At 41.9% G+C, this 19,295-nt stretch overlaps 1 protein-coding gene across 2 annotated transcripts in view; it reads left to right on the plus strand.

Annotated features, from left to right (window-relative positions):
* Window positions 1–19,295, plus strand: part of NBAS (NBAS subunit of NRZ tethering complex) — a 445,751-nt gene that overhangs the window by 176,569 nt on the left and 249,887 nt on the right. For both annotated transcript variants that reach the window (XM_069973153.1, XM_069973154.1), the window contains exons 30-31: window positions 3,399–3,628; window positions 11,514–11,626. In XM_069973153.1, coding sequence (XP_069829254.1) covers window positions 3,399–3,628; window positions 11,514–11,626 — 343 coding nt within the window. The remainder of the gene's footprint in view (window positions 1–3,398; window positions 3,629–11,513; window positions 11,627–19,295) is intronic.

The following is a 19,295-nucleotide window of genomic DNA, read 5'->3' on the forward strand; positions in this document are numbered from 1 at the left end:
ACTCTTTAAAGGGAATGTGTGGCCTAGAATTTCTTTTACTGGTTAGAGTCAGATACTAAAACTTGTTGTTTTTTCTAATCTGTTTCTATTTTCTGACTGTAATTTTCATATTTTGTTATGTTTTATGTTTGTTATTTTATATTGTTATGGGGGCGGCCATATTGCCTGAGTTGTTTTTAGCGGCATTTAGTGACATGCTTTACAGCAAGCCTCATGGACATAGATGACAATAGACAAACTCTGTGCCCTTTGAGATTGAATGTGAAACATTACTGAGCGCGCTCTGACCTGTGAAAAGGTCATTCCTCAGGGAGCTGCTATTGTCTCCTCTATCTACTGGTGTCACATGACGCTGCAATGCGGTACAGATCACTTTACAGCAGCCTCCTCTTATCACCACAGACACAACAGGAAGTCTCAGCTTAGGGCCCTATTACACCAACAGATATCTTACAGATTTTTGAAGCCAAAGCCAGGAATGGGTTTGTAAAGAGTTGAAATCCAGCCTTTTCTTTATGACCTGTTCTCTGTGTATAGTCCATTCCTGGCTTTGGCTGTAAAAATCTGTCAGTTATCTATTGGTGTAATAGGGCCCTTAGTTTAAACTCCAGTGGTAAGAATATTATTTAGAAGAGAATGATCTATAATAAAATAATATATTATTTACTAATATAGATAGAAAAAAATTAAAAATGAGATAAATCATCACCAAAAATGTATATATTATGTTATTTTTATATTGTTTAACATAAACAGAACTTGATTTAAACAAATAGGTCAATGTCTCATGACATATTCTCTTTAATCACTGCCCCCCCCTCCCCCAGCCTTCTCCTCTCCATAAATGTGTATGGGCAGCATGTAACACAATCCCTCAGTGGGCAGCTAGTCTTATCTTGTAAATACAAGACAGAATTTAGATGTTTTTCTAAGTGAATGAAAGTATAGGAATAAGGTGCCATAAAGAAGTTTAATACGAAATAAGCTTTTCTCTCATAAGATGCATTAAAAAGTTTCTTCCATTTTCTACTACTATAGATTTATGCAAGGATTTTTTAAAGCAACACAAGAAGGATTTGTACTTAAAATTTGCACTTGTTTAGGAAAAAAAAAAAATTCAAATCAACTGGTACCAGAAAGTGCCAGAGATTTTTAATTTACTTCCATTAAAAAATCTCAAGGCTCCTAGTACTTATCAGCTGCTGTATGTTCCGCAGATAGTGGTGTATTCTTCCCAGTCTGGATATCAGGAGAGGTTTTCTATGGGGATTTGCTGCTGCTCTGGACAGTTCCTGACATGGACAGAGGTGGCAGCAGAGAGCACTGTGTCAGACTGGAAAGAATACACCATTTCCTGCAGGACATACAGCGGTTGATAAGTACTTTTTTTTAAATAGAAGTAAATTACAAATCTCTTGCAGTTTCTGGCACCAGTTGATTTGAAAATAAATAAATTAAATGGAAAAAATTCTAATAATAATAATAATAATAATAATAATAATAATAATAATAAAAAAATATATATATAAAATATATATATATATATATATATATTAAAAAAAAATATATATATATATATATATATATATATATATATATATATATATATATATATATATATATATATATATATATAATATATATAACCCCTTTAAGTAAAAAGCTAATCTAGGGATATAAAAAACAAAGGCTCCATTGAAAGCTATTAGTATTCTGTGCCTTATAAGACCAGACAAGCTCATCAGTTTGCTAAGGGAGCAGCTACAGGGCAGAAAGCTTTGCGCCAAGGACGGACCCCAGAGGTCCTGCGACACCGGCATCCATCATACATTATACAAGCTAGAACTTTAGAAAACAGAGCGTCCCCATACATATTCAATCTGATATGGGTAAATGTGTTTGTAAACCACAGCTACACTTGATATAAGCAGGAGCAGCATTTCCACTAGAAGCACCTATACATCAATGTCCCCGCGCCTGATACAATGAATGAGAGTCCCATCTCGCTCTAGATGAGTTTAAAATAATATCATGTTTAGACGCTGATGCCTCGGAATGAAAAATGAATTTAAGCGCAGTTTCCATCTATTTCCATTTCTCTCTACAACGTTAGTGCTACCTCATTGCCCATAAGAAAGTATCATATTTGCTTTCAGATATACCCCCCCCCCCCCCCATTTTCCATTAGAGGCTTTGACTCTGTATGTTTACACCCCTCCCCTCACTATAATTTTTTTACATGGTGGGTGAACCAGTAGATGTCTTAAATTTATTTATTTTTTTTATTCTACTAGGTTTGAAAATATTTAAAAATTTGTTGATGGACCATTGGATGATTAGTGCCTTTTAATGGGTTATTGTGCTTGTTTATTTCTATGATACTTTTGTGGAACAGGACTGGAGATGAATGCGACTTGAGCGTACTTCAGTCAGATTCTTCCACATTTGAATACCGGTGGCTGATGAAGTTGGCTGCAGCCCTAGGGAGTCCTGGAAAACATGGATACAGCCATAGGGTGGTGTCCAACCTCGTCAGCCACCAGTAATCAAATGCCGAATGATCCATCTTGAGAATGCTCGAGTCGCGCTCCTCTCTAAATGGGACCCATCTCTTCTCATTAGGAAAAAATATAAAACAGGGTGGATCCTAAATGCAAAGGAATCATCCAGTGTTCGAACCAAAACCAGTATTAACTGATGGTCTAGAGGTAGCATCCAAAAGTGGATGACCCTGAGAGTCTAGTGGGACTGAAAGTTTAGAACCCAGAAGAAAGATTATCCAGTATAAAGGGAACCTCTGCAGCTTGTCCGTGCCTAACCAGCCATGATTGATAGATGTTCTTGGGCTGTATCCATGTTTTCCAGGCAGTCCTTGGGCTGTATCCATGTTTTCCAGGCAGTCCTTGGGCTGTATCCATGTTTTCCAGGCAGTCCTCAGGCTGTATACATGTTTTCCAGGCAGTCCTCGGGCTGTATCCATGTTTTCCAGGCAGTCCTTGGGCTGTATCCATGTTTTCCAGGCAGTCCTCGGGCTGTATACATATTTTCCAGGCAGTCCTCTGGCTGTATCCATGTTTTCCAGGCAGTCCTTGGGCTGCATCCATCTTCTCCAGGCAGCAGGACTGAAATGCTGATCTTTAGTTTTATGCACACCCGACCCTCTCATCTTTAATAATAGACATATATGACGTGTTCAAGATGTTCTATAAAAATCTGATTTAAGGGACCAGAGCCCCAACCCATCAGACTTTTTTATATTCTGTGGAAAGGAATAATCCTGCCATCACTATTGTAGTATGGACTGTGCTGGGATAACTCAAATAACTAAGCCTATAGAAATGAGCTTTATATTGCCTATGATATATGTGACTCTGCAACTACTGTCCGTTATATTTCAGATATTTGCGGAGAGTTTGCTCTGTTCGGGCCGCCAGGAGAACATCCAGCTGGCCGGGCACATGATGCATTGTAACTCAACCTCCGTAGACCTTCCCGTAAGCATCAGCACGAAAGGCAAGCCACAGTACAGGGTCAGCTACGAGAAAAGCGTGGAGCTGGTGCTGGCTGCCAGCAGAGAATACTTCAACTCATCCGCCACCCTGACTGACAACTGTATGGATCTGGCAAGGTATGGCCTGGAGAGTAGCTGGCATCAGCATGATGGTTTATCTTCTCTTTTTACTTGGATTTAGCCTTATTTTAGTCTATTTTTTATGCAATTGACTAGTTTCATCTGTGTATAACAATCAAAGTATCTTCTTCTGCATATCCATTAGCAGTGTCCAGGTAATAATATATGCCACTACCTGACTGTCTAATCCATGGGCCCTCCAGCTGTTGCAAAACTACAACTCTCATCATGCCTTAACAACTAAATCTTTGGATTTGGCTGTCCAGGCATAATGGGAAATGTAGTTTTGCAACAGCTGGAGAGCCGCAGTTTGGAGACCCATGGTCTAATCTCTATTTGCAATACTATATTTGTCCTGCTGTGGCGCTGCAGAAGAAATATATGACTGTCCTCATGTCCTCCCACCCACAGCAGACGATCGCTAGGGATGTTTCATCAGGCGGACTTTCCTTGTTTTATACATCATTTTCTGGCAAAATCCCTTTAAATGCGGAGGATTTATTGTATTTGTATCATATTAATACATCTTTCCCCGCACCGATCCATACCGCTTAGAACAATCATGTGTCTATCGACTTAGTTCTGTAGCCGTCTTTCCAAAATGAGTTTTGGTCTGATAGAGAAAACTTGCAGACACTCTCTAATTAAATAAGTGAGGTGGATCTATGTGACCCGCTCTGAGCAGCCGCTCTCTTTGTTTCTTACTGTGTATCCAGGCGTTCCGCGGTTTTAATGGAATATTTACCACCTCTTAGCTGAGGACAGCAATAACACAAGTTCACAGTTTAAACTAGAAAAGTTTTATTGTTCCGGCTAAGTTTTAATAAGCCAAATTCTCTGTTATTTGCGCTTTGCCGGTGATTTAATTTGTTTCGAATCGGGTCAAAACCTCACAAAGAAATTTGTTTTTCTGTCGTTAAATAATGTCGTTTTTTTAAGCCAATCTTCCTGCAGGTATTCTGCCTCATTGTTACATTACATTGTGGTTTCTCAATACATAGAATTCTTTCAGGAAAGACTGCAATAATGATGCTGATTCTGGAGAAAAAGTAAAAAAATTTAAAGAAACTCTCGACTAGGACACAATGTCCAATGTATATATTCACCTTGGATCTGTGATCGCCCCGGTTATAAAACAATGTGTGCTGCGGGTGAGCGCTCCTGTGCTGTTACACTTCCGCCTGCACACACACAGCCTGACAGTGCCCGCTCCTGTGCTGTGATACCCATGCTGACATTGTGCAGGATCGGGCTGGCACGGAAGGTAGAGCAGACACAGTCGGGGGGGGGGGGGGGGGGGGGGGGCAGGCCAGGGGATCATAGGAGCAGGCATGGTTGTATCAAGGGAGGGGGGAGCGGACCGGGGGATCATAGGAGCGGGCATGGTTGTATCAAAGGGGGGGGGAGCGTACCGGGAGATCATAGGAGCGGGCATGGTTGTATCAAAGGGGGGAGCGTACCGGGGGATCATAGGAGCAGGCATGGTTGTATTAAAGGGGGGGGGGGGGAGCGGACTGGGGGATCATAGGAGCAGGCATGGTTGTATCAAGAGGGGGGAGCGGACCGGGGGATCATAGGAGCGGGCATGGTTGTATCAAAGGGGGGGGGGGAGCGTACCGGGAGATCATAGGAGCGGGCATGGTTGTATCAAAGGGGGGAGCGTACCGGGGGATCATAGGAGCAGGCATGGTTGTATTAAAGGGGGGGGGAGCGGACTGGGGGATCATAGGAGCGGGCATGGTTGTATCAAAGGGGGGGAAGCGAACCGGGAGATCATAGGAGCGGGCATGATTGTATCAAAGGGGGGGGGAGCGGACCGGGGGATCATAGGAGCGGGCATGGTTGTATCAAGGGGGGGGAGCGGGCATGGTTGTATCAAGGGGGGAGAAGGGAACGGGCCGCCGGATCATAGGAGCGGGCATGGTTGAATCTAGGGGGGGCGGGGGATGGCACAGCACAGGGGTGAGCCGGGGGGGCTGACAGGAGCGGGCATGGTTGAATCTAGGGGGGGCGGGGGATGGCACAGCACAGGGGTGAGCCGGGGGGGCTGACAGGAGCGGGCATGGTTGGGTGTGTGTGTGTGGGGAGGGGGTCACAGTAGCACTGTAGGAAGCTGAGGGAGACTGTAGCTATCCTCCCTCTCTTCAGTGGGCTGGGTTAACCCGGCCCATTGAAGAGAGGGAGGACACTTGATGCCGTCTCGGAGGGTGCGGGCCAGAAGCAGGGAGCGTGTCGGGTTGGACTGAGAGCTGATGATTCTATGTATTCAGTGTTGGTGAATGGATCTAGATAACAGCAAAACTGTGCAGAATCCATAATAAATTGATATAGGAAAGATGTAAAGCTACGGGTAGGCAACATATTAATGCAAAAATATTTTTGGAGGAAATACCCCTTTAACATAAGACAATTATGCATCAGCACCGACAACACTTCACGTGATGGTACATTCCCTTAGAAAAGAAATAAAATCCGAGACCAGCATCCAATTATAAGAACCCTGTGATATCTAGTGTTATGGGGCCTACATTATTGTATCGATCTATGACCCATGCACCTCATAGTTAATATTACACTTGTATACCCCAGCCTATATTGTTGAGGAGCTCTCAAACACATTGGCATCTCCAGGATGGGCGTTTTTCTCACCCATATTTTGTTCCAGTATCATTATTATGAAAATATTAATTATATATTACCGATAGAAAACCATTCGTCCACAGTGTGACGACCTGCCGAGGCTTTCACCACAATAACCCAAACTCTCGATCAGTTAAAACCAGGGTTCATGTTGCCTATAAAAGTCTTTCCAGATAGCACACCACCATACAATGATGCCAGAGATGATCTCACTACCTAAGGAAGGGATGGAGAAGAACCATGGTTGGAAGCTCCAACAACCATGGTGAAACATCATGGTCTAAATTGCATGAAAAACATCTTCTAGTAGGGTGGCATAAATAAGTTATAAGGAAATTCAGAATCCTATTTAAAAAAAAAAAAAAAAAATCTAGTCCACATGGGTGTTGTGGAGAGGTTTCCATTTATCTTGCCACCATAAATCCAGTACATGGATGGTCTTGGTGTTCTACACCAGTCTCCTCCGGAATCGGAAACATTTTAAGATTGAGTTGCAACATAAATGACGGCCTCCTCCTTAAATAAATCATCTTCCACGACGCTTATCTCTCGGCATCTTCCTCCTTCTCGAGCTTACCATACCATTACAATATTGTTCTCGTGAATATAAGCATTTATAGAATAGGCAGCCGCTTTCAGTCTTCCGAGGCCTCCTTTTCTGCTTGATGTAATTGGTCATGACAGGGCGTTGATAACAATTGATTTTTCGTTTGTCCTCCTTTGTCAAGGAGAAAATCAAACCTGCCTTCATTTATGGAGAATCTCGAGCGCAGCTTTGCACTAGCGAAATGTGCTAATGCATTATACATGCAGGCAAATGGCAGGGACTGTAGCGGCCCGGGTGGTAATAGCGGGGTCCGCGAGCAAAGCAGGATCCTCAATTGCTAGCACTTCTAGTGACCTTGCTCGCACTTTCCACATCTCCCTCGAGCACTAACATATTCATCATGGTCACCAATGCCATATTCCATCGATTCGAGTTGATATGATCCATGTATTGTGTCTACTTGGAAATCCCAGATTTCACAGCAGTTAGATAATTTTAATATTTACAATTTTTTTTTTTTTTTTTTTGTGGCTTTCCAGCTGAATGGGTGGTGTTGCAAGTATGGAATAACGTGATAGAACAATGACTGGTATTAATACATCAATCCATTACTGGTGACTATGGGATTCAATAGTGAAGCGTAATTAGGTGTTAATGGAGAGACAGCTTAATTATCAATTAACTCGAGCGGAATAAGTCAACTTAATGTATTACAAAAAAAAAATAAAAAAAAATGGTGCGATTTTTAGCCTCCATTCCATATAATATATAACTAATAAAATACCAAGTCGGGCAGATGCCACCAGTGTCTGGCACATTGCATTTTTTTCCCCACCATAAAATAATAGACTTTCCTATTTATAACTTTATTTTGTTAGTAACATGTTAGTTGCGTCTGTAGCTCTACCTCCTGATAGAGGAAGTCTGACACATTATATGCAGCCCCTATTTTTAGTGACTATGACACCTCTTATTCCTTTCTCACTATCCTCAGGTAGGAGCTCGGCCGGTGCTTTTTATATTGTGTCAAGCGATAATTGAGTACTGCTCACTTTTTTGCTTAACTTTTTCTTGTATTTAATTATTTGCAGTCTCATTACTTAGAATTTTTTTTTTTTATTTAGTATAGATTACTTCCATGCTAAAAATACATCGGAGTTGCCTAAACAAACAAACAAAGTATCTCTAGAAGGTGTATAGAAATAATAACTTTTTTTTTTTTTTTTTTAATTCTCAATTGGAAACATAGGAGAGGGATGTGGGGCCAGGAAGCCGGTGGACAGACGCGGAGCATTGGGGCAATAGTGGGGTGGGAATTCGCTCGTCGGGCCGAGTCTGGCAGCCAAGGCACGGCAATAATAACTTTCTTATACTGGCCTCCCCTGCTCCCTGCAGCTGCTTCTCTTGGTCCTTCCTTGATCTTTGTTGCTTCCTGGTTCGGTACTGTGCTGACCTCACAGAACCTGCCTGCTCAGCCAATCATTGTCTGCTGCAGTGTTTTGCTTCAGTCACCAATTGGTTGAGTGGGCTGGTCCTGCGGGTCAGAACCCAGAAGAAGCGGAAGGCAGTGGATGACTGGGAGAATCAGCATAGTGGAGGAAGGGGAGCAAAGGAGGCGGATTTAAAAAAAAAATAAAATAAATAAAATAAATAAAAAAAAAAAAAAATATATATATATATATATATATATATATATATATATATATATATATATATATATATATTAATGATGTTATATTAAAAAAAAAAAAATAAATCTATACTTTATATTTAGCTGACCTAGGGTTATGTTAACATTGCCTATGGGCCTTTTGGAACTTTTATTGACCATCCCATCACATTCGGCAACCCCACCGTAAGTCATATGACAAATCTAACGTAACATTGTTTTTTTTTGCTTGTGCCTGTAAATGGAAGTCACAAAACTGATGTGAATAGAGCCTTAGAGGGGTAAACACTTCTCAACATTTAGGGCATACCCACAAAGCTATGTCTAATCGAGCACTGGTTCCATGTTCCAGCCAAGCTTTATTGAAGTTGAAACATCACATTAAAAGCCCCCTTGTGCCGTGGCAGCCCCCTCCTGTTTAATGCGTTTTGAGCACTTGCAGATCTTTATCATCATGACTAGGAGTGTGCATGAGCTTGAAACGTATAGGATTAGGTGCTGGTTGTTATGGCTTTGGGCCATCTTTAATGTGATGTAAAGCTTGATTGGAGTTTGGCGTCACTGATGAATGGATCGGATTATTTGTGGATCGCACAGGCACGCAGGTCTTTGCACTGGACAAGTATATAGCGGTATGTGTGCTGGAATCTAATTTCTGTACATAAAATCCAGTGCTATCTCCAGAATGGGGCTCCCCGTCATCTCGTACAGCCTGGTTACGGCAGTGACGGCCTGGATTACAAAAATGTATGCCGTCCTACATTGTTTCCCAAACCTATACGGCTTCTTCCCAAACTTATTGTCTTCCTCCCCGCACCTTATGGACAAGATTGTTTCTCCCTCTGTTCCAGTCTATCATTAAGGCTGTGTTCACACTATGTTTTTGAAACCAGTTTTTCAGAAAAAAAAAAAAAAAAAAAAAACGGATACAAAAAAACTGGTTGCAAAAAACAGATGCAACTGTGTGCATCCGTTATGATCCGTTTTTCCATTGACTTCCATTATAAAAAAAAAAAACTGATCAAAACGGATCCGTTTTTTTATTTTTTTGGCGGACACAAGACGTGGTCAACCTCATTTTTGTTTCTGTCAAAAAAAAAAAAAAAAAAAATGGATCCATTAAACGGATTGCAAAAACGTAGTGTGAACCCAGCCTAACTGTTTAAAGGGGTAGTGCGACGGTAAACAATTATTCACAGAATAACACACATAACATATAATACAAAGTTGTATAACTTTGTAATGTCTGTGAATGGCCCCCTTCCCCGTGTCCCACCACCCCCACCCGTGTACCCGAAAAATTGAATCACTACTCCAACAGGTACATTCAATTTATGGTTTCAGGGACTCCAATGCATGTTTATTGTCCTGTGTGAGAAAGAATGCAATGTATCCTAACACCATAAAAGATAATAAATTATAACATTCAGTGCAAAGTATAGTAAGTACCTTAAAGAGGGAAAAAAGAAAAAAATTACATGGACACATAGCAGAAGTCTGTGCGGTTGGAAAATGACAGCGAGTCGGGAATGATTGAGCATCTGGGAATCATATATCAGATGAAATTGTGGCTCTATAGAAAGGTATATATGGAGAAACACTGGCTGTCAGCCCTGAGCTTGTGCTGTAGCAGTCAGATGAAGCAGGGGTCTATGACTCCGTACACTGGCACAGACCCCCGGATCAGCGCGGAGGTGTGAGCTGCTGTGACCTTACTTATGCTAAGTGTCCTTTGACATAATGTTTTGCAAGGGAAAACTTTCCCGGCTCCATAAAGATGTCACTTTGCCTTAATAAGCCTTATAATTGTGCATTAAACCTCTGACCCGGGGGAAGCAGCAGGACGTGTTATTTCACTTGTGCATAATTCCTCCTCCCTCCCTCTGTGCTCCGCTGGTTTACATTAGATGTCTGACCCCTGTGGCTCTGATGCTTGTTTGGTTGTGTAGAAATGTACTCAAAGGAAAACATCTAATGCATTATCACAAGGACGGTGGAGGATGAGAAAATCAGCGGTTTCATTCTACATTTCGCTCCACACTTGTCCTTGGCCAGGCTGCATTAAAGGGGTGCTCTGACAAAATTCTTTCTTTCAAATCAACTGGTGTCAGAAAGTTTTAAAGATCTGTAATTTGCTTCTATTTAAAAATCTCCACTCTTCCAGTACTTATTAGCTGCTGTGTGTCCTGCAGGAAGTGGTTTATTCTCTCCAGTCTGACACAGTGCTCTCTACTGCCACTTCTGTCCATGTCAGGAACTGTCCAGAGAAGTAGCAAATCCCCATAGAAAGCCTCTCCTGCTCTGGACAGTTCCTGACATGGACAGAGGTGGCAGCATAGAGCACTGTGTCAGACTGGATAGAATACACCACTTCCTGAAGAACATACAGCACCTGATAAGTACTGGAAGACTGGAGATTTTTAAGTAGAAGTAAATAACAAATCTATATAACTTTCCAACACCAGTTGATTAGAAAGAAAAATATTTTTGTTGGAGTACCCCTCTAACACTGATGTCTTTAGGTGTTCCAGGATGGAGTTTAAAGGGGGTACTCCAGTCTCCTCTTACGGTGTCTTATCTCCATTAAGAACAGGATTGATAAATTCATCTGACTGATTCTTGTCTTTCCCAGCCCCCCTAGTCCCCCCAGCACCTCCTTTAGCACCTCCTCCACCTCCAGCACCTCCTCCAGCACCTCCTCCACCTCCAGAACCTTCTCCCGCTCCAGCACCTCCTGTCCTCATAGTTCTCAGCATTCATCTAAAATGTACGGCCACAGTAGATGGTTGTATGGCGGCTTGTGTAATGATGACCCTTTCCGCGATGCAAAATACAAGAGAATGTTTTATGCAGACATGAACTTAGACGGTAACGCTGGGAGATTTCAGCTCTGCAGACTGCCGAATGGAGAATGCAGAATAGCAAATGATGTAACCAGATCGGTACAAGATTGGTAAAACAATAAAATTATAAACAATTTTTATACTACAAAGTCGAAATATTGTTTCTTGTCTTTGTCCTGACAGGAGCTGCTTACAGCTGATAACCGACTGCCCGGATTCCATTCAGGAGGAGCTGGACCTGATCCGGTCTCTGGGATACCTGGAAGAGTTTGGGGTGAAAATTCTGCCACTACAAGGTAAGGAACTCCTGCTGCAGAAATTCAGCTATATATGTTTTATTTTTTTCATGTCTGTTTAGTTAGAGATCAGCGAATCGGGTTCGAGTCGATCCGAACCTGATCGTTCGGCATTTGATTAGCGGTGGCTGCTGAACTTGGATAAAGCTCTAAGGTTGTCTGGAAAACATGGATACAGCCAATGACTATATCCATGTTTTCCACATAACCTTAGGGCTTTATCCAACTTCAGCAGCCACCGCTAATCAAATGCCGATCGTTCGGGTTCGGATGGACTCCAACCCAAACCCGGTTCGCTCATCTCTAGCTGTAATCTACTCTCATTGGACGTGGACCTATGTAAGTGACCTTATCATGGCATTTCTTCCTCTGTTGTCTCGTTTTTTTTTCCCCCTGGCAGAAGCCGCCTTCTATAATATCATTTACTACAAAATATGGACGTCACAAATGTGTAAATTGTGGGGGACTGGACTTCTAACACGGACACCTGAAGTGTACCCATTACCAAGGCTGTATTTACTGTCTGTAAAAGGTTTACACCGTCCATTTCTTTGTGGATTTGTGATTACACCTTTTGATGTATAGTGATTAAATCCATGCAGGCCGCACTAGGAGTACATGGATATGGACTATGACTGTATCCATGTTTTCCAGGACTTCGCTAGGGTAACATCCAACTTATCCAGATTTCAGGAGTCAAATACTGAGTGTTCGGGTACTTATAGAAAACCTCTCCTGCTCTGGACAGTTCCTGACATGGACAGAGGTGGCAGCAGAGAGCACTGTGTCAGACTGGAAAGAATACACCACTTCCTGCAGGACATACAGTAGCTCATAAGTACTGGAAGACTGGAGATTTTTAAACAGAAGAATATTGTAAATCTGTATACATTCCTTCCTTCCTATATAACTTCCTGACACCCCTTTAATATTATATTTACCTTTGGCTTTCTAGTAATCCAGATTGATAAACCATCAGTCTGCACATTCCATAAACACTGCTAAAGGTGTTAAATTATTTAGGGGCACACCATAGGGAATGGTACCATTTTATTCATGCAGTTAAAGGAGAAGGAACAACACTCTGGTAGTTCCAATTTAGAAATGTATCTTTGATTTTTTTTCCCCAGAAACAGCGCCACACCTGTTCTCTGGTTGTGTTTGGGTATTACAACTCAGCTCCATTAACTTAATTAGAACTGAGCTGCAATACCACATACACAATGGATACAGGAGTGGTGCTGTTTTTGGAAAACAACTATCTAATGTAGCCCCTCTACATGCAGAGGCCTTTCTATGATAATCTGTTACCTTATATATGTGTGATTGACAGCTCCCCGTAATCCGGCCCCTGCTGCCATTTAAAAGTTAAAAAGGAGAAACATAGGTTTATTTTGTTCCTTGAATATGTCATGATAAATAGGGGGAAGTAGTCGGATCAATCCCACCTGATTTAACAGCAATTATTCTATAGAGGACACATTCCCCAGGCTACGGCGTGTACATGTGGATGTCAGTAGGGGGCTGTACGCCGGGTAATAGGATCATGTGCTTCACCGAACTCTGAATCACCCCTCACTCACCAGTCACATTGAAGCTTGTCACTTACTGGTATATAGCTTTATGATCAGTATATATTTACAGCTGGAGCAGAGCTGAATTTGTTATGTAACCCTGTCTGTTGTACATCATCTCTTTGGCAGTTTTTTTTTTTTTTTTTTTGTCCTTGTACCGCTCCAGATATTATTGAATGTCCTACATGCTTTGCTCTCTGGGAAAATAAAAATGTGTAAATTAAATGGGGACTCTACTTAAGAAAATGTAACCCTGTTGAATTCCTACTAATACTCTAAGCTTGTTTGTAATAAGTTTCCATTACAAGAATCCTCTGTATTCCCCCTCTCTTCTGAGACCAAAGTCACATGATCTGTCTCTCCTGTTGCTAGATAAGATGCAACACCTCATTTTTAACCCCGCCTACTACTAACAGCACACCTATCAATGAGCGCCTAGCCAAGGAGAGAAGGAGGGGGGGGAAACAGTCACAGCCTCCTGAGCAGTATAGGGGAAAGGAAACACAATTGCTTAATCTATCACTCTACTTCTAATCTATCTACTTAGAAGGATGGATGGATAAATCATGTACAACCCCAGAACGTCCTGTTACAGTAACTGTTGATAAGTATACAGCTCCTGTTAGATATATAATGCATTTATTAGTACAGCCTTAACTGTATCCTAATATAGAGATGAGGATTATAGAGCTGTCTTCCCAGCCTTTAACTGCACACATGATTCTGTGCCAATGCGTCATAGGATTGATAGCCGATCTCAAAAGGAGAGAATAAAGTTAGAAATTTAAAAAAAATCAAGATGTAGAAGACACATGACTCATCTGAAGTAATGAAACGTGGTTACCGCTGAGCTCGGATGCTACAGATGACACTAGAGGTATAGTGCTAGTTAGTGTGCAGTATATGGGAAAAAGTGAACTTATCATGCTCTTACAGTTGTAATAGTGACAATACAGCAATATTAGTTACTTTGTGCCATTATTACAACTAGTACCCCCTGATTTTATATACATGTTATTGATCACGGTCCCTGTTCTACTGTTGGATCATGTATTCAAATGATCAGTAAAGTGTCCTTTGTGGTATCTGCCGCAGTTTGCCCCAAGCCGCAGCTCCCGAGCCTTATATCATCTGCCAGATGAAGCTCATTTCCAGCTCTGTGCTCACCCACATTCACAGGTACTTGTGGAAAGGTCACCGTGCAGAGAGATGGGAGAGATGCTCTCCGATTGACTCCTTTCCATTTGTTTAATGGCCGTGTGAAAATGTCAGCACTCGCTGCACCTTTACTTTATGCAACATTTCTATTTCTCTTAATGGACTCGTCTTCATCATTCTGTTTCCCGCTCTCTCCTGTTCTTGTCCTTTTTATTACTGTCGTAACTTACGACTAGCTAATGACTTGCTGGAACAATGGCTGACTTTACGGAGACTCGGCAGGAAGGTAGGGAGGCTGTAAGCCTGGAGGCCTGATCAGCTGACTCTATACGTTAATGTCCCAGAGCAAGGGTGGGTAACTATGGAGAGGACTGCGACCCCACTAGACTGCTGTATTCCCTCAATAGTGCCCCATCAGCAGCACTATGATTGTGCTGACATTAGTGGTACCATCATAGCTCTCATTCTTAGTGTCATCATAGTGTTTTCATAGTGCCACCCTTACCACCAAAATACAGTCTGGTTTGCAGGCGGCATCTTATAAACTAGGAGGAGATGAGCAGATTGATATATAGTTTTATGTACAAAGTTCCAGGATAACTTGCCATTTATTCATAGAAAACTACCTGGTGGCTGACAGCTATCTTTGTATATGTGTCCATATAGGGAGAGCTGTCAATCACTAAGTAGGACCGCCCACATGACTATTTAGCCAACAATGAGTGGAGATTTATTTGTGTCAATAACAAGTTATCCTGGGACTTCACTCTCTGCTCTGTGCCTCCTGTTCTGGAAAATGATGACAGGTTCCTATCAGTGTGCTCCGCAGAGTTCTATGGCTGACCTATAGGGAGGGGCTCCAGTGGGGTTTAGGCAAGTATTTTTATTCTTTTAGTAGGGAGAGTAGTGTAAAGGTAACATTAGTAGTCTATCCTATCTATCTATCTATCTATCTATCTATCTCCTATCTATCTATCCTATCTATCTATCCTATCTATCTATCTATCTATCTATCTATCTATCTATCTATCTATCTTCTATCTATCTATCTCCTATCTATCTATCTATCTATCTATCCTATCTATCTATCCTATCTATCTATCTATCTATCTATCTATCTATCTATCTATCTCCTATCTATCTATCTATCTATCTATCTATCTATCTATCTATCTTTCTCCTATCTATCTATCTATCTATCTATCTATCTATCTATCTATCTATCTGTCTATCTATCAATCTTCTATCTATCTATCAATCTTCTATCTATCTATCAATCTTCTATTTATCTCCTATCTATCTCCTATCTATCTATCTATCTATCTATCTATCTTTCTCCTATCTATCTTTCTCCTATCTATCTATCTATCTATCTATCTGTCTATCTATCAATCTTCTATCTATCTATCAATCTTCTATCTATCTATCAATCTTCTATTTATCTCCTATCTATCTCCTATCTATCTATCTATCTATCTATCTATCTATCTATCTCCTATCTATCTATCTATCTATCTATCTATCTATCTATCTTTCTCCTATCTATCTATCTATCTATCTATCATCTCTCTATCTCTCTCCTTTTCCTAATACCTTCTTCTCTTCCCTTCGGCCCTTGTGTGCGGCTCCTGACTATACATCACCTCTCTCCCCCTCGTCTCTCTGTAAGTGTACACTGTCTATCTGATATATATCCTTCCATCACGCCTGTACTTTACACACTGCTAAGTGCACCTTCCAGATGGAGCTTTTTATGTATTTAGGAGCTGCATTTCCTTACAGCAGACGCAGAGGTAAAGCATTTCCCACAACATGTCTTTTGAATATAAAGGGTTTTTTTGCCTTTTTTTGCCAGTTCTATTCATTCTTCTCAAAAGCTTTTTTCAAAACCCCAAACTTTTTGAGGCGCCCCTCAGTAAATGAGTCTGTAGGCTTATCTGGCGGATCCATTAGTGCGCTCCTTCCTCGTGTGCCTGTGCGGGGTGGGGAGCATTCCCATTAGGGGTTTTGCATTGAGAAAAAAGCTCTCTGTGAAATAAAGCTAAATTGCCACAAGGTAATAGTGCGTATGTTCCTAATAGCCTGACTGTGAAAGGGCTTCAGTACCTTGGAGAGCGCGCGGCGGCGGCAGAGCGACACTCCAGCACTTACACTCTGATTGGTGGGCGACTCGCTCAGTAAATTGCTTCGCGTTTTATAGAAAGGTGGATAGATGGCAAGTAACAGCAAAGTCACAACGGAAAGCTGGGATTGTACTGTGGGAGGACTGATGGGAGTTGGACTCCCACCTGCGCTGTGTATTGTTTGTGAGACTAAGTTTCTGAAACTTCTATATACTTAAAAAGGGGAACTTGGAGAAGGGGATTAAATCAACAGGTATCAGAAAGTTTTACAGATTTTTACTTCTATTTAGACGAAAAACAAACAAACAAACAAAACTTCCAATATAATAGCTGCAATCAGGGGTATAACTATCGCAGTAGCAGCCATAGCAGCCTCGTGGGTCATACAAATGTCTGTTTAACTGCAAACACACCTGACAAGCACTTGTAGTTAAAGGTTATGATTACACTTCATGGATTTGTGGTCAGTCGAGGGGTTTAATGTTTATATGGGGCCCATCTGACACAGTGCCCTCCGCTGCCACCTCTGTCCATGTCAGGAACTGTCCAGAGCAGGAGAGGTTTTCTATGGGGATTTGCTGCTGCTCTGGACAGTTCCTGACATGGACAGAGGTGGCAGCAGAGAGCACCGTGCCAGACTGGAAAGAATACACCACTTCCTGCAGGACATACAGCAGCCAATAAGTATTGGAAAACTTTTTATGCAGATTTTTGTATTACTTTCGATAGCTGTTATTTTTTTTTCCATTGTAGTAATCCTTTAAAGATTATTATTCACCATAAGTCATCTAAACGCTAATATTCAGTAGACTTATATATGATGTACATACCTGCCATTAGGTGCTGAAGCCAGTGACTCTTGGTTACGTGCAGTGTCCGGGAGGTTTCTGAGGTAGGTAGCCCCATCCTCTACACTGCCAGAAGATCAAATTATTAAAATGAATAAAAAAAAAAGAAAACAAAAATTATCGGGTAACCTATACCTAAAGAGCTGGTCATATTGGTGCAGAATTGTGTTAGATTCTGTTATTGATCCTGTTCTTAGACTACTGAAAGGGAGAGGGCTTTGTATCGAGTCCTACAAAGGGCTTCATACCTGTGTTTTTTCTATGATCATCACTTTGTAAAGAATAAATGTTTCTGGAGATTTCTACATCTTCTTAAGTCTATGATGGAAATCACTCCTGATCGGATTGTAGAAGTTGCTTACATTTTCTGTGCAGTGGCCACTGCAGGTGAAAGGTTGTATTACACACAATTGTCCTATGGCTGGTTGGGTTCTCCTATGAGCCATCCTCTATTCTGGCTCTTAGGATCTGGGACTTAGGATATCCCTTCTATGTTATCCAAATATAAATCTGTAGAAAGAGGTTAGCTTTATCAGTCTCCCCTAAAGGGAATATGTCACATTGTCAGATATGTCCGATCGGCCAGCATCATGGTATAACAACAAAAGGTGAGTGTGTACTTCTCTATAAGTCCTATCACATCACAACTACACCAGAAAGCATCCTCCTCCCCTCTTTCCCTGTTCTAGGATTATGGTATAGTGCTAAAAGAATGGAACAATTGATTTATAATGATGAAGTTATTGTCCACTCATCCTATGGACAAGCTTATCATTCATGCAGGAGTAGTTTTGCTCTTTTTCATGGGATTGGTGGGGTCCCAGTGGTCTGACCTACAACGATCCTTTAGTTATCTGCTATACTATGGATAAGGATAGCAACTTAGAAATACCAATACCAGTGGGTATTGGAATTTGGTGGGTGGTCCTGATCAGTGACTCACTGGACTCTTAGGGTACTATTACACGGAATGATAATCGGCCGATTATCGCTCCATGTAATAAATACAACGATCAGCCGATAACGACGATCATCGGCTGATCGTTGATATAGGTTTGGACCTATTTTCGTCGGGCACCGACCCCGCATCGCTTCATGTAATAGCGGTGCGTGCCCGGCGACTGACGATATACATTACCTATCCACGTTCCAGGGCTGCTCCTGTGGTCTTCTCCCCGGATCCTGCGCACTCTAGCCGGCCTGTCCCGGCCTGTGATTGGATGAGCGGCCTGTCAGCTGACAGGCCACTCTGAAGTTAGAGCGCGCGGGAACCGTGGAGAAGAAGACCGCAGCAGCATTCCTGGAACATGGATAGGTAATGGTTATAGTTAAGCAAGGGCTACAAGGACATCGGTAACTATGTCCCTGCAGCCCTTGTTTAACGATTATCGGGCCGTGTAATAGGTCCAGTAAACGAGCGACGATCTAGCAGATCGCTGCTCGTTTACAGGTATTATCAGGCCCCCATCGGCCCGTGTAATACCACCCTTAAAGTGATTCTGTACTCACAATCTACCCCCTTAAACTGATTGTACTGTCAGATAGCTGCTTTTAATACAAGATCTGTCCTTGAGTCTATTTGGCTGGTGATGCAGTTATTTTCTAAAAAACTAAAAAAAAAACTTTTAAACATGCAGCCCTGTGTCACACTGGTGTGGCCTAGAGTGTGTGCCCTAGGCTTGCAATGCCTCTCCGCCCCTCCTCCCAACCCTCTTCGCCATTAGTTTTGCCCCAGGCAGGATTTCTCCTTATCATCACTTGTCTGAACACTGCTCATGTGCTGGATCGTTGAGGCTTATTTGCAGTGTTCAGAAAAGTGATGAATAGGAGAAATCTTGCCCAGGGGCGTTCCACCTGATGCAAAACTACATTTCCCATCATTCCTGCTGGTTTGACTCCCCTGCACAGTAACCTGGTACCCGCATTCTCCTGGTGTGTGTCCATGATTACAGAGTTAGAGGTAAGT

This window comes from Dendropsophus ebraccatus, chromosome 6 (assembly GCF_027789765.1).
Source record: "Dendropsophus ebraccatus isolate aDenEbr1 chromosome 6, aDenEbr1.pat, whole genome shotgun sequence".
Lineage (NCBI taxonomy): Eukaryota > Metazoa > Chordata > Amphibia > Anura > Hylidae > Dendropsophus > Dendropsophus ebraccatus.